The sequence below is a fragment of the Carcharhinus amblyrhynchos genome, chromosome 1, assembly GCF_965287045.1.
Source record: "Carcharhinus amblyrhynchos chromosome 1, sCarAmb.v2.hapA, whole genome shotgun sequence".
Lineage (NCBI taxonomy): Eukaryota > Metazoa > Chordata > Chondrichthyes > Carcharhiniformes > Carcharhinidae > Carcharhinus > Carcharhinus amblyrhynchos.
Genome location: NC_137324.1, coordinates 115,894,905 through 115,919,863, shown reverse-complemented (window position 1 = coordinate 115,919,863; position 24,959 = coordinate 115,894,905). Strand labels below are relative to the sequence as shown.

The 24,959-nt window shown below is 42.3% G+C and overlaps 1 protein-coding gene across 2 annotated transcripts in view; it reads left to right on the top strand.

The window, feature by feature from the left end:
• Window positions 1-24,959, top strand: part of pde5ab (phosphodiesterase 5A, cGMP-specific, b) — a 108,019-nt gene that overhangs the window by 48,553 nt on the left and 34,507 nt on the right. For both annotated transcript variants that reach the window (XM_080191359.1, XM_080191350.1), the window contains exons 7-9: window positions 1,052-1,119; window positions 9,957-10,065; window positions 10,182-10,266. In XM_080191359.1, the coding sequence (XP_080047485.1) occupies window positions 1,052-1,119; window positions 9,957-10,065; window positions 10,182-10,266 (262 nt within the window). The remainder of the gene's footprint in view (window positions 1-1,051; window positions 1,120-9,956; window positions 10,066-10,181; window positions 10,267-24,959) is intronic.

Here is a 24,959-nt window from a genome sequence, read left to right as displayed (position 1 = left end):
AATGTGCGCCACTTTTTTTGGGCAACTTAAAAATCAAATCTTACATGACTTTGTCAAAAAAAAACTAGCCAAATTTGGAATATGCCAGCAGGGGAGGTGAGAGGGGCCTAAGTTGCCCCAAAGCCAGCCGATAGCAACAGAATATGCAGTTGTGCATGTGCAGATCTCTGTGTTTGGTGAGCACAGAAACCTGTCACTGCCTCCCCATCTATAGCCAACCTCCGTGGCCTATCATCCTGCCCCTGCTATCACGGGGCTCTGCAGCTGAAACCATTGCCCCCAGCCTGGACCGATCGCCACCCCTCCAGCCATCCGGACAGATTGCTGATGGGATGAGAATGTAAAACCACCCCCTTAGAAAATAATGTTAAATTGGGCAAAGTCTGCATGAACGTAAGGAAGGAAAATGTTGACAATGTTGGCGTTTTCTTTGAGCATCTAACTAATAGAATAGACGAGGGGGAACCCATGGATGTTGTGTATTTGGATTTTCTGAAAACTTTCGATAAGGTCCCACCCAAGAGGTTAGTAAACAAAATTAGAGTGGATTGGCATAGATTGAGAACAGGTTAATGGATGGAAAACAGGTAGGAATGAATGTGTCATTTTCAGGCTGTCACTTGCATGATACCCCAAAGATCAGTGCTTGAGTCACTCCTAGTCACCATCTGAATCAATTATTTTGATGTGGGACCAAATATAATATTTCCAACTTTGCCAAAACTAGGAGGGCAATTCTCCCATCCCACTGTGCTCACTCGAGGAATGCAAAGCATATCTCTGTGAAAAATTCTTCCTTGTATATTATGAATGAAGGGAATTGTTCAACCAAACATTTTGACATTTTTTTTCCAAGGATCATTTTTAAACAGTATCCTTCCTCAGAGTTTCAAATAGGAATGAAAGGAGAGTGAGGCTATCTTCAGTGGTTAGAGCCCGGTTAAATCTTTAAAAGGTGTTTGGCTTCACATATCTATAATACTTGCCTATTTTACACAATTATCTCTTAAGTGCATTGAAAATAAGTTCTCTAATTTAATTGCATTTTCAGGATTCATTTTCCAGTGTTTTCCACATGAATTCAGCAGAGTTGGAAGATCCAACAGAGTTCCAGAGAAGGTAAAATACTATCTCAATAATCATCCTTCTATGAAACACAGAAACTAATTAGAAATGATGATATTTGTTTTAACAGTAATTAGCCACATAAACTTTATGCCAGCAACGAAGCTGCAGTTAAAGCTCAAGTCAAATTGATTTTATTCGGAAGAGGGCCTAGAGGAATTCATGAAAGGAAACAATAGGAAGATTTTGCTATTGTACCAGACTCTCGGTGTCTTCAACGGGTTACTTGACATGATTTGAAACAAGCAGAGAAATGATCAGTGACTGTCAAACAATATTGTTAATTCTGTATTAGTTTTTATATATTTTTTTAATGAGGTTTTGCAGCAGTCACCAACTTCTTTAGGATATTCAAAAACTAGTGGTTACCATTTTAGAAAATAAGAAATGGAGAATGAAAAAAGCAATTCAGGTATAACTATTTCCTCCCAAGTGTCTGGAGGAGTGGATTTATGTCACTGCAATCTTTTAAACTTAATGCTATAAAATTAATTATTAGTAAGAACCATTGAAACAAACTGTTTCGGGAGACTATGAAGCCACACTTGCAGTGCAAGTGCAGTGCAGTGCAGATGGTGTGAGTTGACATTGACACAATGGGTTTTTCTGGGAAATTTCCTGGTTCTGATTGAGTCAGTAAAAAGTCTGACAACACCAGGTTTTAGTCCAACCTATTTATTTGATAATATACTCACAAGCTTTCGGGGTTAGTCCCTTCGTCAGGTGAATGGAGAGTTAACTCCAGTCCAACGCCGGCATACCCACATCATGACTCTGATTGAGTCCACATAGGAATGAGATGAGAGCAAGAAAATGGCTGCAAAGTCATGTGACCATAAGTAATGACTGCATTTCCATCCTTTCTATCTTCGCAAGAGTGGGGGAGGAGCAGGCTGTGTAACAGGCCCACTGCTATTGAGAAGCTTTCTAAATGCCTTGTGGGTCCATTAAGAGCTCTTCCAAAGCAGTTTTTTTTTAATTTCCAGGGATGCAGTCATAACTTAGCAGCTGTCTGGCTTCAGACCAGTGGATCACATCCACTGAACATCTGGCTCCCCAACTAACTCCTCCCTCTCCCTCCAACATCCTAACAATTATGAGGAAATCTTTTCTCCCTCATGTTCGAAAGAATGCTGAGTGAGCTGTATGAGTAAAGGCCCATGGCATTGCTTACCCCTGGGGAATCAGTATTGTCTGCATAGTGAGACAAATAACAACTTTATGGAAGAAATTCATGCATGTACTGCCATCACTACACAGACAATACTGATTCCCCAGGGGTAAGCAATGCCATGGGCCTTTACTCATACAGCTCACTCAGCATTCTTTCGAGCATGAGGGAGAAAAGATTTCCTCATAATTGTTAGGATGTTGGAGGGAGAGGAAGCAGTTAGTTGGGGAGCCAGATGTTCAGTGGATGTAGAACATAGAACATTACAGCGCAGTACAGGCCCTTCGGCCCTCGATGTTGCGCTGACCAGTGGAACCAATCTAATGACCCTCGAACCTAAACTATTCCAGTGTTATCCATATGCCTATCCACTGACCATTTCAACGCCTTTAAAGTTGGCGAGTCCACAACTGCTGCAGGCAGGGCATTCCACGCCCTTACTAACCTCTGAGTAAAGAACCTACCTCTGACACCCGTCCTATAACTACCACTCCTTAATTTAAAGCTATGTCCCCTTGTGTTAGTCATCACCATCCGAGGAAAAAGACTCTCACTGTCCACCCTACCCAATCCTCTGATCATCTTGTATGCCTCAATTAGGTCACTTCGTAACCTTCTCTCTAATGAAAATAACCTCAAGTCCCTCAGCCTTTCTTCATACGACCTTCCCACCATACCAGGCAACATCCTGGTAAACCTCCTCTGCACCCTTTCCAATGCCTCCACATCCTTCTTATAATGCGGCGACCAGAACTGTACTCAATACTCCAAGTGCGGCCGCACCAGAGTTTTGTACAGTTGTAACATGATCTCACGGATCCGAAATTCAATCCCTCTATCAATAAAAGCTAACACACCATATGCCTTCTTAACAACCTTATCAACCTGGGTGCCAACTTTCAGGGAGCTATGCACATGTACCCTGAGATCTCTCTGCTCGTCAACACTACTAAGAGTCCTTCCATTAGCCCTATATTCTGTGCTTCTGTTACTCTTACCAAAGTGAATCACCTCACACTTTTCCGTATTAAACTCCATTTGCCACATCTTGGCCCAGTTCTGCAGTTTATCTATGTCCCTCTGCAAACTGTAACATCCATCCTCACTGTCTACAACTCCACCGACTTTGGTGCCGTCAGCAAATTTACTAATCCATCCTTCTACACCCTCATCTAGGTCATTTATAAAAATGACAAACAGCAGTGGCCCCAAAACAGATCCTTGAGGTACGCCACTTATAACTGAACTCCAGGTTGAATATTTCCCATCAGCCACCACCCTCTGTCTTCTATCAGCTGGCCAATTCCTGATCCAAACTGCTAAATCACCCTCAATCCCATGCATCTGCATTTTCTGCAGTAGCCTACCATGGGGAACGTTATCAAACGCTTTACTAAAATCCATATACACCACGTCAACTACCTTACCCTTATCCGGCCCTTTGGTCACCTTTTCAAAAAACTCGATAAGGTTTGTGAGGCATGACCTACCCTTCACAAAACCGTGTTGACTATCCCTAATCAATTTATTTCTCTCTAGATGATTATAAATCCTATCCCTTATAATTCTTTCCAAAACTTTGCCCACAACAGAAGTAAGGCTCACCAGTCTATAATTCCCAGGATGGTCTCTACTCCCCTTCTTGAACAAGGGGACAACATTTGCTATCCTCCAGTCTTCTGGCACTATACCTATAGCCAATGACGACATGAAGGTCAAAGCCAAAAGCTCTGCAATCTCCTCCCTAGCCTCCCAGAGAATCCTAGGGTAAATCCCATCCAGCCCAGGGGACTTATCTATTTTGACACTCTCAAGAATTACTAACACCATGTGATCAATGGGATGTGATTAGTGGGGGAGGGGAGAAGGGGGGATCAGGTGGTCAGTTGAGTTGGGGGTCTGGGGTTGGCCAGTGGGGAAATGGTTGTTGGAGGGAGGTGAGTAAGCAATGAAGGGGTCAGTTGGACAGGGGTTGGTGCTCAGTCGGGGCATTGTGATAGTTGCCAGGTGTTTGAGGTTAGTCAGGGGGATCCAGGGGATAGTGGGGGATTGGAAAGTAGAAAGGGGATGAATTCCATGGGGGGCATTGGGTGGACAATTGGACTTTGGGAAGGGTTGTTAAGGAAGTATAGTCACGGGGGGAAGGTAGGCAGTGGTTTTGTGGGGGTGGTCAGGAGCATAGTCAAAATGTTTGGAGGGTTGATCGGAGGTTGGGAACTGTAGCCGAGGGGGTGAGGAGTGTAGGAATGGTTGTGTGAGGAGGGTAACTGGAGCTTCGTTGGGATTTGGGAGCATAGTCAAGGCCAGAATCTTACCACCTTTCACGCTGGCAGGATTTTCCCAGCTCACCACAGTGAATGGAGATTTGCCTAGCTGCCAAATTGTCCGATCACTGCAGAGGGAGAGCGGCATGAATGGAGTGCAAGATCATACCCAAAGTGTTTGGAGGAGGGGGGCTGTTAGGGATGGTAGTTGAGGAGATGTGGGATGTAGTTGAGGGGTTCCATGGGGGAGCTGTGAGGTGTCAATACTACAGTTAGTCAGGAATTTAGAAATGGTTTAATTCTTCTGTTCCTGTAAGAGAGTTGGAATCATATGAAACTTGCAATTTAGGTGGAGTATCTGACCGTTCCCTGTGCAGGGAAATTGCCCAGTGGAAGTTTGAACTTTCCAGGCAATTACCACACAATCTTTATGTGGGGACTTCCAGTGAGAGGGCGTGGGGGACTGTTGGAGAATAGAAATTAATTAACTAATTAGGTTTCAAGTTTAGAAATATCATTCAGTGTCTATCTGTATTATATTAAGGAATTTGATCAGTTATGCTATAAATATAGTGCAATATTGGTATCTCCCCAGCAGCAGTTTAAACTACTTAGAGAGTAACAAAGAACTTAAAATGTGCATAAGCAGAGTTAAGCACTCGACAGCACGGCAGCATAGTGCTTAGCACTGCTGCCTCACAGCGCCAGGAACCCAGGTTTGATTCCTGGCTTGGGTCACTGTCTGTGCGGAGTCTGCATGTTCTCCCCGTGTCTGCGCGGGTTTCATCTGGGTGCTCCAGTTTCCCCCCACAGTCCAAAAGACGTGCTGGTTAGATGCATTGACCATGCTAAATTCTCGCTCAGTATACTCAAACAGGTGCCAGAGTGTTAATGTAAACCTATTTGTGACTAATAAATAAACTTTAAACTTTTTATCTCACTGCACTCATCCAAGCTGCATCTTACTGCAAGACATGCAATTTCCTTCATTAATAAGGGGGATGGAATACAAAAGTAGGAAAGTCTTGCTGCAACTCTATGGGTGTTGGCGAGGCTGCAAATAGAGTAATACATTCAGCTTTGGTCTCCGTACTTAAGGAGGAATACATTTGTGTTGGAACAGTTTAAAGAAGATTCACTATGTTGATTCCTGGGATGAAGGGGATTGGCTTGTGAGGAATGGTTAAGCAGGCTAGGAGTTCAGAAGAATGAAAGGTGATCTTACTGAAATATATAAGTTTTTGAAGGGACTTGTGTCATGATGCTTAGTGGGTGTTTCCCCTTGTGGGGGAATCGAGAGCCATGGTACCCTTTTCCAGAAAAGGGGATTCCCATTTACAATGGAGTTGAGGAGGAATTTATCCATAATGTTTCTTTAATAATTTTAGTTTTTATGTGTTTGGCTGATTTAGATCTTCCACCTGTGTGTGACCTAATCTTTATTTCATTTCTTATATAGGGGTTAAATGTAAGACATATGTCTTTTTTTATTTACTGTCTGTGAAGGTTGTTCAATCTAGTGTGTTAAATATTTTCCTTGCTGGTTGATCTACTCACAGAATGTGCCAAATTTGAGCTGATATCAGAAGTCTACAAATCAGCACTGCCAAGCTCACTAAAAGCTTGGGGATAATTATACATGCCATTCCATTGCCACCCACAGCAAAGTTAGTGCCAGCATAATTCAAATCTTGCATCTACTTGCACGTACTATCTTTTTTTTTTAATTATAAATTCCTGTGAACATTTTTTTTGCTGGAAGATTTCCTATATAAAATTGTTAAGCTGTTTTTTGTTAATTGGAGTCTGTTTTTAATTACTTCATGGATGATTGAGAAACTGAGGGCTCCATTGTACACAAGAAACAATGATTGCCCACAAGTGTCACATCTCCTTTCTCACTGAATAAGATCATCACACAAATTACAGCAACATGTCGATGAACAGGGCGTCCTGCAGAAACTGGGGCTACGCAGAACAAGGTGACAACGGATTCATCCTCTTCCGAGAAGAGGTGCTGCAGTGCCCTCACCGACAAGAGCGTGTAACTACAATATTCCCTGTTACTGAAACAATTTCCATTGTAAATTTTTAAAAACGTTTTTTATTAGTATCACAAGTGGGCTTACATTCACACTGTAATGAAGTTACCATGAAAATTCCCTATTTACCATACTCTGGTGCCTGTTTGGGTACATCGAGAGAGAATTTAGCATGGCCAATGCACCTAACCAGCATGTCTTAATGTGCAGACGCCATACAGACAGTGACCCAAGCCAGGAGTTGAACCCCGGTCCCTGGCGCTGTGAGGCAGCAGTGCTAACCACTGTGCCATTGTGCCGCCCTGTGTGGACATAAGACTTTATAGTGGCATGAGGATAAAAACAGAATAAATTACTTAGAATGGGGACTGAATTACATCATTGCACTTTGTCCAAAGATGCCCTCCATTTAACCTCACTTACCATATTTATTCTTCCTTGGGATATGGACAATCTTTGCCGGACAATGTTTACTGTACTTTCCAAGTTAATCTGAGAGGGTAGTGGTTGGTCATCTCTTCATAGCTGTATACTCGCATAGCAATATTAGGTATGTAGTCCCAGAATACTGAACCAACAATAATGTAGGAATTACAATATATATCTAATTCAAGATAGTTTGTGGCTTGGAGAACAAATTGAAGGCGTTGATGTTCCCATGACATTGCTGCTCAGTTCTCTTTGGTCATAAAGATCAATGGGGAAGAAAGAGTTGTCAACTGCAATTGCTTTTGACTCTCCATGCTCCCCACCATGGAAAATCAAGGTCTAAATCAAAATAGATACTTATGATCACAAGGCATAATTTACTATTTGGGTTCATTATTTCATCTGCAATCTACTTTTAAGATCATTGAGAAAAGACTAGAACGTTGGGGAGATTCTTTCAGTAAAACACAAAAAGATATGTTCAGCTTCCTGTAAAAAGAAGCATTTCAACCTTATGATGTGCCATCATTCAGTTCTCAAAAAGCAAGTGGCTGCTGTCCATGGTGACACAGAGAGATGATTTTGATTATACAATGGAGTAAAATAGGCAATACCAGATTAGCTGCCCATCTGGAGGGAGCTTTATGATAGGAGTTGTTTTGACAACAACATATGCTTTTACAAATTGCTGTCCAATTTATAATGCCTTTTCTTGCCTGACCATAACTCCTTGTGCTGACAAGATTGTTATAATTCAGGTCTGAAACTCCAAAGTGTTTTGTGAAGGGGCAGCACTATAGTGCAGTGGTTAGCACTGCTGCCTCACAGGGCCAGGGATCCGAGTTCAATTTCCGGCTTGGGTCACTGACTTTGCGGAGTCTGCATGTTCTCCCCGTGTCTGCGTGTGTTTCCTCCAGGTGCTCCAGTTTCCTTCCACAGTCCAAAGATGTGTGAATTAGGTGGATTGGTCATGCTAACTTGCCCCTTAGTGTCAGGGGGACCAGCTAGGGTAAATGTATAGGGTTGTGGGAATGGGAACTGGGTGGGATTATGGTCACTGTGGACTCGATAGGCTGAGTGGCCTCCTTCTGCACTGTAGGTTCTATAAGTCTGCATAGATCATAAGTTTTGCACTTTGTATTTGGCTAGGGTGAGCATAAGATGTTTCACTTCATGTATGATTCAAATGAGCCACTACGGAGTTTTTTACAAACAAACATTATTTAAGTGTACAGTTAACATGCATAGAAAGAAAATTAGCAATAACTTTTACCAAGTACAAGCAAAAACAAAACAACTTGATATTGTATGAACCTTAACAAATATATCTAAAATGTTCCAATCAAACAAAATGTCCCTATACAAAACCCTTTCCATAGGTTCAGCACAGAAAGTACAAATGCTCATATGATGCTGAAACATTGTCCTTTGGGTGGAGAATTGAAATCCTGACTTTTCAGTCTTGTAACTTCCAACAGCCCTCTGGACACAAGAAGAACAGTTTGAAGTCAGAACAGCTTCCCAGAACACCAGGGAGAGAGACAGAAATACTGCTTTCAGTCTGATGTCCACTCCCTTCTGAAGTAAACTGCAGCCAGCAGCCAAACAGAAAAATGAAACCTTAAATTCACTAGGAAGAAAAAAAAACTGTCCAAAACACATAACCTGCCAACCAGTCTTCCCTCTAACAATGCAGGGACATAAAACAAATCCCAGAAAGTACCTGAGGCCCATAGTAAAAATAAATAAAACCTTGTTTAAGCCACTAAAGGAGCAATAAAAGAACTTCTATAAACAACTCAGCAATGAAAGCTGAGGATGTGCGAGCTGCAGAGAACATGATGAAAAAAAAATTCTTAAAGGTACACTGGCATCACAAGACCCTTTTACAGAGTATTTAAGATTGTTTGCAGGTGCAATGGTAAAATAAATCAAGTTGGTTTTTGATTTAACAAATGGATGTAAAATTCATAAACTGATCACTTGAAAGGTACAGGTGCAGGTTATGATTTAATTAGACCAACAAAACATTTGGAAGAAAGCCGAGAAAAAAAGATGTTTAACCTTTCATAGCAAAGCCATGTTAACTACCTCTAAGTGGATTGTATTGTGGCACAGTGATTAATACTTCTAGCTCATAGCACCAGGGATCCAGATCACCTGGTGCAAAGAGGGGAGGGTCGGGATGGCGACCTCCTCGTGAACCTGCTCCTGGGCCTGGCAAAGTGCGCCATTTACAGGTCCAGGCAGCAGGCGATTGAGGGGGCCATCCATCCTGACTGTCTGCCCCTCTACCACGGTTATGTTCGCAGCCAGGTGTCCCTGGAGAGGGAGCATGCAATGTCCACGGGTACAGTTGACGCCTTCCACGCCCATTGGGCACTGCAGGTTCTGGGGTGCATTATTGACCTTAATAATCACATTTTAATTTGATATTTTCAAGTTTCCTGTATACTTTGACTTTGTTCGAGCTGTTTCCCTTCCTTTTGGAGAACTGCCCCTTTTACTTTGTCCTGATTTAACTTGAGTTTGTTTATTTGGTTTGACCTTAAAAGAGGCCAGAGACCCAGGATCGATTCCAGTCTTAGGTGGTTGTCTGTGTGGAGATTGCACATTCTCCCTGTTAATGAGTGAGTTTCCTCTGGATGCTGTGGTTTTCTCCCACAGGCCAGAAATGTGCAGGTTAGGTGGATTGGCAATGCTAAATTGCCCCTTAGTGTCCTGAGATGTGTAGGTTAGAATAATTAGCTATGGTAGATATGTGGGATTATGGAGATAGGATAGGACCTGGTTGAAATGCCTTGTAGAGAGTTGGTGCAGACATGATGGGCTGAATGGCCTTCTTGTGCACAGTAGAGATTCTGTGAAGTGGTGGTCAGCAGTCTTGATAACTACTGTTAATATATATTTGTTTGATTTTTACAGGAGTTATAATATAAATAAAATCAACTATATGTTTGCAAAATATGCAAAAAGCACCATGGAAACACTGAATATTGCAGATGTTAACAAGGACTCACGTTTTACGTGGACAGTAAGTCAATCTTATGAACCTCAATAAATTTAAAATGATTAGCCCAAGGATTTAATCATTTAGTGACATTTGGATATTCCCGGTAGCTTTTAACCGTTTTTTTATTTGCTTGATAGAATGAAAATGCAGAAAGTACAAACAAACAAATAAAAAGCTTGCTCTGCACCCCAATTAAAAATGGAAAGAAGAATAAAGTGATAGGTACTGGAGCTTCTCTGAACATTTTAATGTACATTTGTGTTGGTTGTATGTGTGAGGTTTGTCTGCATGTCTGCACATTTCATTCATCCAATGAACAATGCTTCTAAATGATTCACTTCATTTGTTAAAAATCACATTGTACTGCAATGCAGAAATATGCAATTCATTGGCTTTCTGTTGTCTAGTGTGTTAATTTCACGAAAGTGCATCAATTATTGAAATTTCACCAACCGTTGATACAAAAGTTCAGGTTTCAGCCCAATCTTGGAATGTCATGAGTGAATAAGCCATTCACATTCTTAATGAAGCTTTCTAACTCAGAGAGATGTCTCTGCTCAAAGGAGGTTCTTCCAAGCTGTGCATTGAAATAAAAACAGGAAGTGCTGGAAATACTCAGGCCTGGCAGATTCGGGGCAGCACGATGGCACAGTGGTTAGCAAGCACTGCTGCCTAACAGCGCCGGGGACCCGGGTTCGATTCCCGGCTTGGGTCACTGTCTGTGTGGAGTTTGCATGTTCCCCCTGTGTCTGCATGGATTTCCTCCGGGTGCTCTTGTTTCCTCCCACAGTCCAAAGATGTGCGGGTTAAGTGGATTAGCAATGCTAAATTGTCCCTTAGTGAGGAATGGTTAGGGGAAATGTGTGGGGGTGAGCCCTAAATGCGATTGTGGTTAGTGCAGACTTGATGGGCTGACTGGCCTCCTTCTATATGGTAAGATTCCGTGACCTGTGAAGAGAGGAATAGAGCTAACCAGGTGGAATTTTGTCAGTGGCCTGCTGTTCCCAATGGTGGAACTGGAATGGTACTCCACTTCCACTCTCATGTTTTCCCATTTCCTACACAATTTCAATGAAAATTTAAACAGGGGCGTGCATAGGAAAGACATGTGATTTGACTGTGAGGATGCTATTGAGTGGTGAAATCAGCTGACAATGCTGTAGCTGCAGGCAAGCTACATCAGAACCTCTGGACAAATGGGGGGCTCCAAATCACTGTCACAGTTTTCCTGCCCAACACCATTACCATTAACATAAGACCTATTAAGTGAACAATTTGTGTTTTTTTTAATGTATGTCTCATTTGTAAATCATTCATATTACATTGGTTTCTCTTAATTCATGTGTACATCATTATTACTTACTGAGACTATCTTAGTCAAAGAGCTAATTGCACTGGTATGTCTCATGGTTGACACACAGTGTTATGACAGGACTTAGAGACATTGCCTTTTTTTTATTCACTTATGGGATGCAGATGTTGCTGGCTGGGCAAGCATTTATTGCCCATCTCTAATTGCTCTTGAACTGAGTGTCTTACTAGGGGCACATTCCAAAGGGTATTTAAAAGTCAACTACATTACTGGAGTCACAAGTAGGCCAGACCAGGTTAGGATGGCAGATTTCCTTCCTTAAAGGGCATTAATGAACAGGGTGGGATTTTATGCCAATCAGCAATGGTTTCATGGTCACCATTAGATCTTTTAATTCCAAATATTTATTGAATTCAAATCCTGTTATCTGCCATGGTGGGACGCAAACCTGGATCCTCAGAGCATTGTCCTGGTCCCTCGATTATTAATCCATTGGCAATATCCCTCGACCAGGAAGATAAAATATTGTTCTAAATTTTCAGGATGCCTATCATCCTGAGAGTGGGTGGGGAATGCAGCTCACTAACTCTGAGCTGCCACTTCACAGTCATTGAGCTCAGATTGAGAGCAGGCGGAATTCCTGTCCGCACTTGGAAAGTTCTGAAGAACTGTCAGCCAGTCAGATTGACCAAGAGTTCTCCAGTCCCTCCAGGCACGGTGCTGGAAGATCTACTATAGCACCATGCCTGAGATTATGTCTCCACACTGCACTTCAATTAAGTACCAGGGATCCTGGGGAGGTAAGGATAGATGATGCTCTGGGGAGGCAGCAGAGAGAAAATATTAAAATATTGTAGGTGAACTAAAAGCCCTGTGAAAAGACAGCCAAACAAAATTATAGGAATTAGGAGCAAAAGTGGGCAAATTCAGCCCTTTGAGCCTGCTCCGCCATTCAATCAGATCATGGCTGATCTTTCCATGGACTCAAGTCCATCTCCCATAGTTATGCATGGCAGATTTCCTTACTTAAAGGACGTGAGTAAACCCAACAGTCGACAATGGTTTCAAGGTCATCATTAGACTTTTAATTCCAGATTTTTATTGAATTCAATTTTCACTATCTGCTATGGTGGAATTCGAATCAGAGTCCCCAGAGCATTATCCTGGCATTCTGCATTACTATGGATTACCACGGCACCATCTCCTCCCTCTGACTACTGCCAGACCTGCTGAATACTTTCTGCATTTGCTGCTTTTCATTTCAGATTTCTAGTATCTGCAACATTGTGCTTTTTTTTAAATCTATATACAGGCTTTGAATTAGGAATTATTAAAGAAATAAGTTTAACACCTACTTCTTTAAGTTTAGACAGCCATTCCACTTTTTGAATTGCGTAAATTGTACATTCTAGGAAGAATTAATTGGTTTAATTGAAGAATAACAAAAGTCTATGAAGGAGATAATGCATGTTGTTGATGAGCCTAATGCATCACTCTGGCCAAGATATGGGATGGGATCCTCCGGCCGGGCTTGCCCCAAAAGCTGAGAATCCCGTCCGAGATCAATGGACCTTATCATGGACGTCCCCTCGCCTATTATGATTCCCTCCCTACTGAGCTCCTACAAAGAGCACTTCATATTTTCAAGAGGAGGTAACAATTTTTCCTCTTAGAATGTATCTTTTGAATGATTTAATAGATGGATGTCACATATTTCTGCGAAGCTACCAGTGCCTTAAGAATCTGCAGCATGAACAAGTGCACAAACAATTCAGTGAGCAGTTAAATAGGAATGTAACTATCATATCGAAAACATGAAAAGTGTTGTTCGTCAAACACAATTGCCACGTTAATGACAGATTCTTTCCCCCGGTATGGTAGTAAGAAGGAAGACAGTTTGGCCAGCCAGTATAACAATTTGCCCATCCCATTCCTGAGCCATTTTCCTGGACGTGGGATTGTGGCCGGAAGATCTGCCTGCTTGCAAGTAGCAGGCAGCAATTAAGCTAAGTAAAAGTCCAATGAAGAACCTGCAGATTTTCCTACAGAGTTGGGGAAGGTCAGCTGCCCAGAAGTGATCTCCTTTTCCACAGTGGTAGCCTGGCAACTGTGACAATTTTTAGTTTTGGTTCTTTAAAGTTGTTGAGATGACGCCTCAAGATGAACATGCCTGTCACCTCCCAAGTCTCAATATCAAGCTTCACCCTTTAGGTATTAGAGGGTCTTCTGTTGGCCTTCCATTCAACAGCCCACCGCGAGCACGCCTTCTGGCCAGTAAATAACCAATTCAGGGAAAATCACTGCCAGGTAACTACTCCCAAGACAGTGCAGGTATGGACCCCCAGTTGACCCCAACAGTGGGATCCCCACCAAAAGTGAAAAAATCCCATCCAAAATATCTGATGAAGAAACCGCATTTAAAATAACGGATTGAATGAAATGTGTGCACAAGTCAATTCTTAAACACTGAAAGACACCAGGGAGAATGAATTACATCATCATGCTCATAAATATTAGCAGTCTTTGACAGTCCACCTGATTTCTTTTCATGTGCGGAGTGTACAACAAGCTGTTAATGTCTTCTTGCCTGTTTTCCTCAATTACCACAGAATCCTAAAATCGAGAGGGCGATTCTCCAAAAGAAACAAAGTGCAGGAAAATGGGAGATTTCCCGCCTGTCTTTTGGGCGTACTTAGTTTCAGTGCTCCAAGCTGGCACTGGCCAAGGGGCACCTCCCTGTCCCCAACCTCCCAGGGAGGCCTCAATAATCTCTGCCCCACAAGCCGGGGGGAATCGCTTCTGGTCCCCCTTGATGGAGGCCAACTTTAATCCCCGTTGTCTCCCAGCAGAGGGGGAGACACGAGCAAGCTCGGAGAATATCGTCCCAGACTCACTAATCTTATTGAATTTCAGATTTCAATATGGTGATCAACCTCATGCCAATTTCCGATGGGAGGCTGATTATGTTGAAAAGCAATGCCCAGGAGACTCACGATCGGCCAGACACCGGTCGCAAGTCCCACTACAGACCCCCGGCTGATGTCTCCTGGCCCGCTGTGCTAACTCAAGTAGCACAGCAGGCCAGGAGGATCACACCCATAAATCTGTATATGCAGACAGATAGCTACATTCTGTTCCAGACAACAGCCACCTCTATTAACATCTGTTTTGAACAGTGCACCAAGTATTCAAAGCCTGTATTGTAGAATGAATGGCCTTATCTAAAGAATGTTTGAGATGAAAAGAAATGGATATCCAATTTGGAGTTGTCCACCCCTTTAACCTTTGAGCAGCCTAACCCTCAAACATGACACAAAATCCAGCCCCATAACTGAAGTAAAGGCAAAATGCTGCAGATGTTGCAGATCTGAAATAAAAACAGAAAGTGCTGGAAAGACTGAGAGCTCTGGCAGCATCTGTAGAAAGAGAAACAGAATTAACATCTCGAGTCAAAAATAACTTTACTTCAGAACTGGAGAAGATTCTGTAGAAGAGTCATATGGCACTTGAAATAACTGCCAGAATTATTGAATACTTCCAGAACTTTCTGGTTTTAGCTCTATAATTGTTGTTATCAGGATACATTGGTTAAAGTTGGGGTTGGAGGTGAGCTTAAGGTAATGCTTATGATTAAATTGGTATTGGTTGTTGATGGCTGAAAATGAATTAAATATCCACTCAAAATATGGCCAGCAATGTTCTGAAGCACTTCAATGCAAACAAGAGGATAAGAGAACAAGAATAAGGAAGTCTTACTACAATTGTATAATTCTTTGTTGAGACTACACCTGAGGATTTGTGTGCAGTTTTCATCTCCATAGTTTTGGAGGGGTATACTTGCATTGGAGCAGAGGTTCACTCGATTGGATCCAGTGATGAGAAGCTGAATAAATTAGGCGTATACTCTCTGGGGTTTAGAAGAGGTGATTTCATTGAAATATACAAGATTAAACCCTGCTTGACAGGGTAAGTACTAAGAGGTTGACCTGAATTTTATACTCCCCTGCCAATGGGATTTAAGGTAGGGGGAGTGTCAAATTGCAGGGATGGGATTCCGTCTGAGTTCCCATCTGCCCTGACCACACAGTAATTTTATGCTGGAACAGGCAAGGCCTTGGATGGGAAGCCCTTGCTTGCTCCAATTGGGATTCTTAAGAGGCCAATTAGTAGCCACCCAAGGGCCATTTTCCACCTAGCCTCAATTTTTAGGCTGGCAGCTACATTGAACCTCCATGAGGTTGGCCGGAAAGGATCAAAGGATCTTGAGTAAGACGGGGGCTGTTAGAAGCCCCCTTCTGACTGAGGACACCCTCCCCTGAAGACTCGATGACCTCCAGGTCTCTCCACTGTCCCCACCCATCCCAAGCTACTTCTCCAAGACCCCAATCTCTTTAACCCCCAGGCTTTCTCTCCTCTCACAGCCCTAGGACTCCTTACACTTACCTTGTCCTGAGGCTCTGGCACTTGGGCTCAGGTAGGTCAATGCACTTCCTCTGCCATCACTGAGTGCTGTGATTGGTCAGGAGCTCCCTAAGACAGAATGTCCTCCTGAATGAGCCAATCAATGGGATCCTCGGAAGGTCAATGTAGGTTTTCGAGTCTTTCCATCCAAAAAATTCAAGCCATTGTGTTCCCTGCCTGGCTTTCTAAAACATGGGAGCACAACCACAGGATAAGGGGGTGATCATTTAGGACTGAGATGAAAAATTTCTTAACTCTTGAATTTTATCAATCTTTGGAATTCTCTATCACAAAGGATTTTGATGTTGCATCTCTGAGTATATTCAAGCTGGATAGATTTTTGGGGTCTCAGTGCCATTTATTTAATTGTTGCATAAGGGCAAAACTACTTTTGTCATTCTTTCAGAACTGAAAGAAAATGTCGTTATGGGAGCCCCCATGGATTGTTTATCCATTATTCTAAATTAACAACAATTGTGTAGTGTTTCAATGTATTTTAACCTCAATCAGGAACTCTATTGCCAACTCAGTTAAAATCTATATATAGAAAGACATGCATCCAAAAGGCATGGCAAAATATCTGTCATATTTCACACTGCCCATCTTGTAGGAAAACGTGTCAGGCACAAGAATACCACATTTAATGTTCACAAATAAACAACAAATCACTCTTAACTGAATGAAATTGATTGAACTTCAAATACAGTTAAAGAAATATAGATGTTACTAATGAAGAAGCAGAAATAAAAAAAAACTAATCTGCAGCGAGAAAGCTATCTGTTTCCTGGTAAAATTGCATAAGACTTTTTCAAAGTGCTTCTAATCCAGCTATGATCCTTGGCCAGACTCTAGGCTCTCAATGGAGAGGGAATCTGGTTCTGAACAATAATGTTTTGTTTAAAGTAGATATAAGTTTGAGATTCAGGATGCTTACTCAGTGAATAAAACAACAAGATTCCACAGATTTTTAAACAAACAAAAATAAACTTTACTATATATTGTCACAAAGATAGAACACTACCCATCTTATACTCTAACATTCAAGGTAAGTGTGAGGTATATGTGAATTAATAGGTAAACTATGGTCATGCAAGACACAATAGGTGCCAGATGCAACCAGAATAGATTCCATGGATTTCTCAACAACCCACCCAGAAGCTTGTCACATTCACTTTGCTGAAATGTTGTCTTTTTCACAAGAGTTTCCAAACTCCACATCTGAAGATTTTGCCGAGGCATCTTTCCCAAATATTGCTCCTATTCATATTACTTTGACAATGACCCATCCCACAGGGTTTCAATTTTGCCTTCCAAGATTCCTTTCCCTGGATCTCTGAGTACTTTTGAACTTCACATTCCTTGCACAATTTCACATCTTGCCATGCCAAGCAAAACACCATTGCTCCAAAGGGATAGCTTTGACCTTACAGTCTGCATTACAGAATCAACAATCTTTAGCTGCCTCCATGGATCTTCAGGGGTCCTCATGTCCACTTGACCTAAAGTTTGCTCCCTGTAGCTCTTTCTTGAATTTGGAGCTTATTACTCAGCTCCTTTATTCAACTTTACTTAACAGGCCTTTTTTCTGTCCCCTGGTTTTGTCCCTTACCTGGGACTTCTTTTTGGGATCTCTCCCTGTTCCCTTTCCTGGTTTGGGACCTTTCCCCATCTTGTGTCCCAATCCCTGGGATACCCACATGATAGCGCTCTGTATAAGGTCATCTGACCTGTTTCTTCACACCATTTTGCTTTGTCCAATTGTGCAGGCGTACAGGCACACAAGGCTGGACCCTACTATGAAAAGTGTTAAAACAAAATAACTGCAGCTATGTGGCCATTTCCCATCCAGTACGTAAGCCAGAGACCTGAGTATATTTTGAGCCAGGGTTGCTAACCTCCAAAGATAAGCATAGGCTTCTTATCAATTCCTTTTTTTTCAGTAATAAAAAGACTGAATGTTCAGTCTTAAAATTGCTAACCTTGTAAGCAGAGAAAAATTAAATAATTAATAACAATGTTTGTGTCTTGAGTTCTGTTGGATTCCCATCTAATCAGTAGGCATGAGCAGATTTCAATGTTGTTGAGTTCATCAGTGTCACCTTACATTCCAGCAAACAATGAAGGAACTTTTCCCAGGCAAGGGGAGGCGGGTTTATGTGCAGAGAGTTCAATATTCTATAAGTGACTTTGAGTTGTGATCCCAGTGTCATCCTTCTTGCTTTCTCCTGGATAGGTTCCAAGGCCAGCGGAGAACTTCCTTTGATCTGGTGGGAAAGCAAGTGAGGCAATTAGAAAGACAAATGAGAGCCTCTTTAACCCACATTCTGACCATATGAGGGTTCCACGCTGTGTTTGTACCGCAGCAAATTGGAGGGGGCAAGTGGCAGCGGGGAATCATTGTCGACTGAAGCTGATCAACTAGAAATGGCAAAAGTGCTGAATTTGGCAACCTTTGTGGTCAGTTGCAGTGAGAAGCTAGCACTGACAGGACCAGTTCTTTCAGTCTGAATTCACTGATTACTTTGGCAACAGCAATCCTTTTCTAGCAACTTCAAAATGCCTTGTCGTCCACTGAGGTTAATCTCAACATCTTGCCTGTGAGACCTCCCTGTAGCTTGGGAGATATATATACCATCCAGTAGTTTGAAGTTCTGTGGAGGAGCTGCAACTTGATCCAGCCTATCAACAACACTGACAACAGCAGCAGCAGATGTGTTCTCCATAGACATGTGCAGCTTTGGGGAATGGACACAGGGCTGCGTGTCAAAGGAAGCGATGCCCCAGTACAGCGCACATAGTCCATGGGTCTGCTTCCTTGCTATCTCCAAACCATAGTCCCTCTGAAGGTTCAGGCTCTGGTAAGAGATAGATACAGACAACTGCAGCCTTTAGAACAAAGAACAGTACAGCACAGGAACAGGCCCTTCGTCCCACCAAGCCTGTGCCGACACAGATGCCTGTCTAATCTAATATTTTCTTGCCTCTACATGGCCTATATCCCTCTATTCACTGTCTATTAATGTATCTATCCAGATGCCTCTTAAACATTGTTATAGAATCTGCTTCCATCACCTCCTCTGGCAGCGCAGTTCTCTATTCTAGAGGCACATGTGGCCATCTGTGGCTGTCAAGGTGATCATGACTTTCAATATTTATGCATTTGACTGCTACTGGGCAAGAACTGGTGCCATTTGCAGAATATTGCAATCTGCAGCCCACAACACTTACCCAGCAATAACCTCTTTGCCAAGACCGTCAACCACATCCACTTTGACCTGAATTCCTACAATGCAGAAGATGGCCATTCAGCCCATGGAGTCTGCACCAACTTTCTGATGGAGTATCCAGGCCCTATCCCTGTAATGCCACATATTTAACCCACTAATCCCCCTAACCTATACCCCTTGGGACACTAAGGGGCAATTTAGTATGGCCAATCCACCTAACCTGCACATCTTTGGACTGTGGGAGGAAACCGGAGCACTCGGAGGAAACCCACATAGACACGGAGAGAACATGCAAAGTCCATACAGACAGTGACCCAATGCTGGAATTGAACCCAGGTCCCTAGTGCCTTGAGGCAGCAGTGCTAACCACTGTGCCACCCAGAGTTGACAGCTTTGCTTCACTCACAGGATTTTCACGGCTCTAAAGGATGATTGTTTGCACTCTTGGTACTCAAGGCACTATCAGATCAGCCAGTAGTCTATGTTAATCAGAAGAACTTCCACTCCCTTAATGTGGTCTGTGGCCATCTCAAAAACGTGATGCCATTCACGCCCCAAGAACTCTGGCAAGGTATAATTCTGAGATTAGACATTTGAAGTCCCAACCCAGACTACTGTTGTGGGAAGGTGGGAGGAAGTCATGCCAGTCCTCTCACAATTAGGAATTCAGAAGAAGGGCAAATGAGACAGAAACCTTCTGGATATGTCTTCCACGATATGTGGCAATCTCCCCGTCAGACTGTACTGCATTTATGCCCATCCTGCTCTCCAGTATCTTAGGTCCATTGTATGCTGTAGCAGATGAGGTGTTTAATTAATTAATAATCCTCTCATTGTAAAATGGCATCCTGCAGATTGTAGCTTACACTCAGAATTCAATAGATATTCATAAACCACTCTTAGCTTCCCTAGTTTATAGTAAGAAGTCTCACAATACCACGTTCAAGTCCAATAGATTTATTTGGAATCACAAGCGTTTGGAGTACTGCTCCTCCTTTAGGGGTGGCACAGTGGTTAGCACTGCTGCCTTGCAATGCCAGGGACCTGGGTTCTATTCCCAGCTTAGGTCTGTATGGAGTTTGCACTTTCTCCCCATGTCTGCGTGAGTTTCCTCCAGGTGCATCAGTTTCCTCCCACGGTCTGAAAGATGTGCTGGTTTGGTGCATTGACCTGAACAGACACTGGAGTGTGGCAACTAGGGGAATTTCATAATAACTTCATTGCAGTGTTAACGTAAACCTTACTTGTGACTAATAAATAAACTTTAACTTGAAACCTGTTGGACTTTAACCTGGTGTTGTAAGTTTTCTTACTGGGCTCACCCCAGCCCAATGCTGGCATCTCCACACCATTCCTGGTGTGTGACATTATGTGAACCCAGATTTGATGTTACACCTTTATTCCTTTCCAACTTTCCAAATTACTCTGCCAAAATATTAACGGAAGTAGGAATCAATTCTACCTTCTCCACACTAATGAAATGAATATCAGCTAGGATCTACAGTGAATGGATAATCTGCAAAATGATCGTTTAGCTGCAGAGTGTAAAATTACCTTTTAATATGCCAAAAAACTCCAATATAAAATGAATTTGGGTGTGTATAGAGAATTGACTGATATGTCAACAAATGCAGAAGTACTTTAGAGCTGCACCTTAACAGAAATAATATTCGCTTGTTAGAACAGAGCTTGAATAATGTGAAAGGAGAGACATGTTGCCAAAGCTTTTTGCCTTGCACACATCAGGACAAACACAAGAATGCCAAATTTCAGAGGATCACAGTGAAACAATTTGTATTACATGACAAAAGGCTGACTTTCAAAATGTGTTTACTCCAATGAATGTTGGTTAAAATATCGTAACTCAGCAGAGTTAGAGAAGTTAGGGTCAGTCTGGGAGATGGGATATTTGGAGAGCATCGTTAAATGAGTAGCAATAAAATGAAGAAAAAGGTTGCAAATGCTAAAATACCTTTAATTGCAAATTGCATTACTGTTTTACAAAAAAATTTTTTGACCATTCATGTGTCAAAAGATTACAGTGGTTGCAATGTAGTATTATTTTCTGTTTACTGTGAAAACATGGTTGAAATAATGAATCTTTAGGAAACTATTGACCAAACTGAAAATATTCAGCTGTGGCATTGAATTAAAGTAATGCTGCTATGAACATTTAATCAACCAACAATGCACGGTGAATGACCTTGATAACATAATGACATTTTCATAATTCTTGCACTCAAGCGTGTAGTGATGTCTACTTTGCTTATTGATTTGATTTGATTTATTATTGCCACATGTATTAACATACAGTGAAAAGTATTGTTTCTTGCGCGCTATACAGGCAAAACATACCATTCATAGAGAACGAAATGAAAGAGTGCAGAATGTAGTGTTACAGTCATAGCTAGGATGTAGAGAAAGATCAACTTAATGCAAGGTAAGTCCATTTAACAATCTGACAGCAGCAGGGAAATAGCTGTTCCTGGGTCGATTGGTACGTGACCTCAGATTTTTGTTATCTTTTTCCCTACGGAAGAAGGTGGAAGAGAGTATATCCGAGGTGCGTGGGATCCTTAATTATGCTGACTGCTTTATCAAGGCATCGGGAAGTGTAGACATTGTGATAGTGTATTGTGTATTGTGATAGACATGTGCCTTGCTGGGCCCATTTTTTGATGCATGTCTCTACCAGTACAATCAGCAGAATTTCTGATGCTGTCTCTGTGTAGCTGTGTGAAGTTTTGTCAATGATATATTTATCTGACAATAACATGAATATTACACCTGAGTAATGGCAGCAATGGCTATGATGTGAAGATGCCGGTGTCGGACTGGGGTGAACACAGTAAGAAGTCTCACAACACCAGGTTAAAGTCCAACAGGTTTATTTGGCAGTAAGCACCACTAGCTTTCTGAACGCTGTTCCTTCACCAAGTGAGTTCACTCTCCACTCACCTGACAAAGGAACAGCGTTCCGAAAGGTAGTGGCGTTTACTACCAAATAAACCTGTTGGACTTCTATCTGGTGTTGTGAGACTTCTAACAATGGCTATGTCAGTTTGGTTGACATTCTGATTACTTTGATTTTATACTGCAGATATCTCACTAATGTGACAAAAATGTATCATATTCCAAAATGTCTGATACTGTAAAATCAACTTAAAATCCAGAAAGATTTAGAACAGTATTTTCCAGCCCTTCCTGCTGGTGAGACCTTCTGATACGGTCAAAGGCCACTGCCCCCTGCCCCCCCAGCAGCAGGTTCCCCAGTGGCAGAATGGGTGAGCCATGCAAAACGCCATAGATTTCAGTGGTACAACAAGATTCCATTGGAAAAATGTGAGGGGGTAAGAAGAGGGAGGCAAAAAATCACCCCCCCCATCCCTGAAACAGAATGTGCTTCATAAACTCTTCCAAGCTTCCTTTCAAAATAATGTTCAAGGATCTGATTATAGTCTAAATACAATTCTCATCATAATATCTGCTAGAGGCACAGTTTACTTCGCACTTCGGCCACTGAAAGTTAATTTCACTTTTAAAAGCCACTTATTTTTCGAGCATTATCAAAAAAAACCGATTCTGTGAGCTTTTCAATGTCACTCTAAATTTGAATAATATAAACAATCCAAAAAGTTGCTTCAACAACTTGAACAAAGAACTAAATCAGTATCATTTGTCCTTTCAAGTAACCATGATTGTGCATTAGTGACAAACTACACCAGTGGTGGCATGTTTAGCCAGTGCAACTGAAAATGGAATATTAATCTTAAAATCATGCATACAATTGACAGTATTACAAAGTGATTTCAGGGAAGCAATCTCATGGGAACATAGGAACTGCTGCATGAAAAGAGTCCAAGACCCACTTAATTTGCCTTCTATTACTCTGGTTTTTGTAACATTCAACAATAATGGACTTTTGGGGTGGGGTCGGGAGAGGGAGGGGCAGATTGGGTTGGGTGGTGGCACGGGAGCCTGGGGACACTGTAGGAGGGTGGAGAAGAGAGGATGGAAGCAGAGACATTATACCGTTGGGGAGGTTGGAGATGTCATGGAGTTGGAGAGAGCAGAGACATTGAAGGGAGAGAATTCAGTGGAGCTTGTGGAAGGGGAGAGTGAGACAAATTGTTATAGGGGAGGGTGATGAAAACACACATTCCCCCAGAGCAATCTTTCCCAACAAACCATCCCTGACGGGAGGCAGATCCCCCCTGGGAGGCAGTCCCCCCCCCCCCCCCCCCCCCCCCCCGGGCAGACCACCACTATTCCCTTTGCCCACCCCTCCACAGCCCACCCCAATCGTTGGCCTCCCTCCAGCCCAAACTGATCCCCACGCAGAGTGGCAGCAGGACCCACCACCTCCATCGTCGCCCCCTATGCCCCAGCCACAATAAGCACTTTGCCCCTTGGGCAGTGCTGAGAGCACAGGTTGGCACTGCTAGAGTGCCCATGCCCGGGGGCACCCCTCCTTCCCCGACCCTCTTGGGAACCTCAATTGCCCCCTTCACTCTGGCGGGATCTCTCGCTAGTTTCCTGAACGTGGGTAGCTATTCTAAACCTGGCGGGGTGGGAGATGCTATTGGGCCCGGCATGGAACATGTATCACATGTAAAATAGATTTAAAATACATTTTAAAAAGATTTAAATCACTTACCTCTCTTCCTGCCAGTTTCTATTGCGGTCCCCACTGTTCTCCGGCTCTGGGAGACATGCATGTGTTGGGAACGCATGCGCAAATCCCACGGAATGGCCAACACACGATTTTCCCGACCTGATCCACCAGAAAATTTGGGGGTTGCCATGGGAGAATCGCCCCCATACTTTTTGTTTAAAAGTTTTCAGCTATAACCTTCTTAAGATGATTTATTGCCCGCATTTCTTTTTGTTTTTGTTAAAACTGAAAGTTGGTGGTTGGAGGCAGCTTGAATTTGAATTTGAATTTTTTTGCATTTTAATTTCTCATCTGACCCAAACCCATCTGTTTTTAGGATTTAAAATTCCCCTATGGTTTTGTTTTCCTAAACATGTTACATTTAGCACGCAACTTTTCTCAAATTCTTCACTTTAGGATTTAGATGAATGGTTGTCAACTGTTACTGTCAGTGTTTATAATATTGGAATTCCTTTGATGTGCCTTTCGAACGATAATTAATCTTGGATTTAAAACTGATTTACAGTATACAATGAAGAACTATGAAAATAAACTATTGCATTTTGGATTAAAAATGCTGCGACAGTTTATAAAGGACTAACAAAATAGTGAAATATTTTAACCACAAACTAAAAAATACTGGCATTTGCTGTCAATGGAAAGCTTTTTGTCGACAGCATGTTGTTTATTCTTCCATTGGATGCTCACTCGCTGTCTTCTCCCAGTCTCTGAAGAAAAACTTCCAGAAAATCAGTGTGGCTTTTAACCAAATCATAGAACAATGGGCATGGTTTCCACTGTCCAGCAGCTTCAAGAGAAATGCCAGGAGCAACATTAACTACTCATCAAGGCCTTCGTTGATTTGACCAAGGCTTTGACAATTGGAAGACCCTGTTAAAGGCCAGTTATCCAGAGAAATTCATCAACATCCTCCGACTCCTCCACAGCAAGATGTTGGCGGCAGTCCTCCCCGACAGAAACCTTTGATGTCACGACTGGAGTCAAGCAGGGACGTGTTATTGTCCCCACACTTTTCTCCATTTCACCATCACCATCTTTTACCCTGTCAAGTACAAGCTTTCCAGTGGAGTGAACATCGGTTACAGGATGGATGAAAATCTTTCCAACTTCAATTGTTTGAAATCCAAGAAGTAAAATAACACTGATATCGCTCGTGGAACTTCATCAAGCAGATGACAGTGCCATCTCTGAAGACAATCTCTAAGCCATGTTTGACACCTTCATGGAAGCATACCAAAGA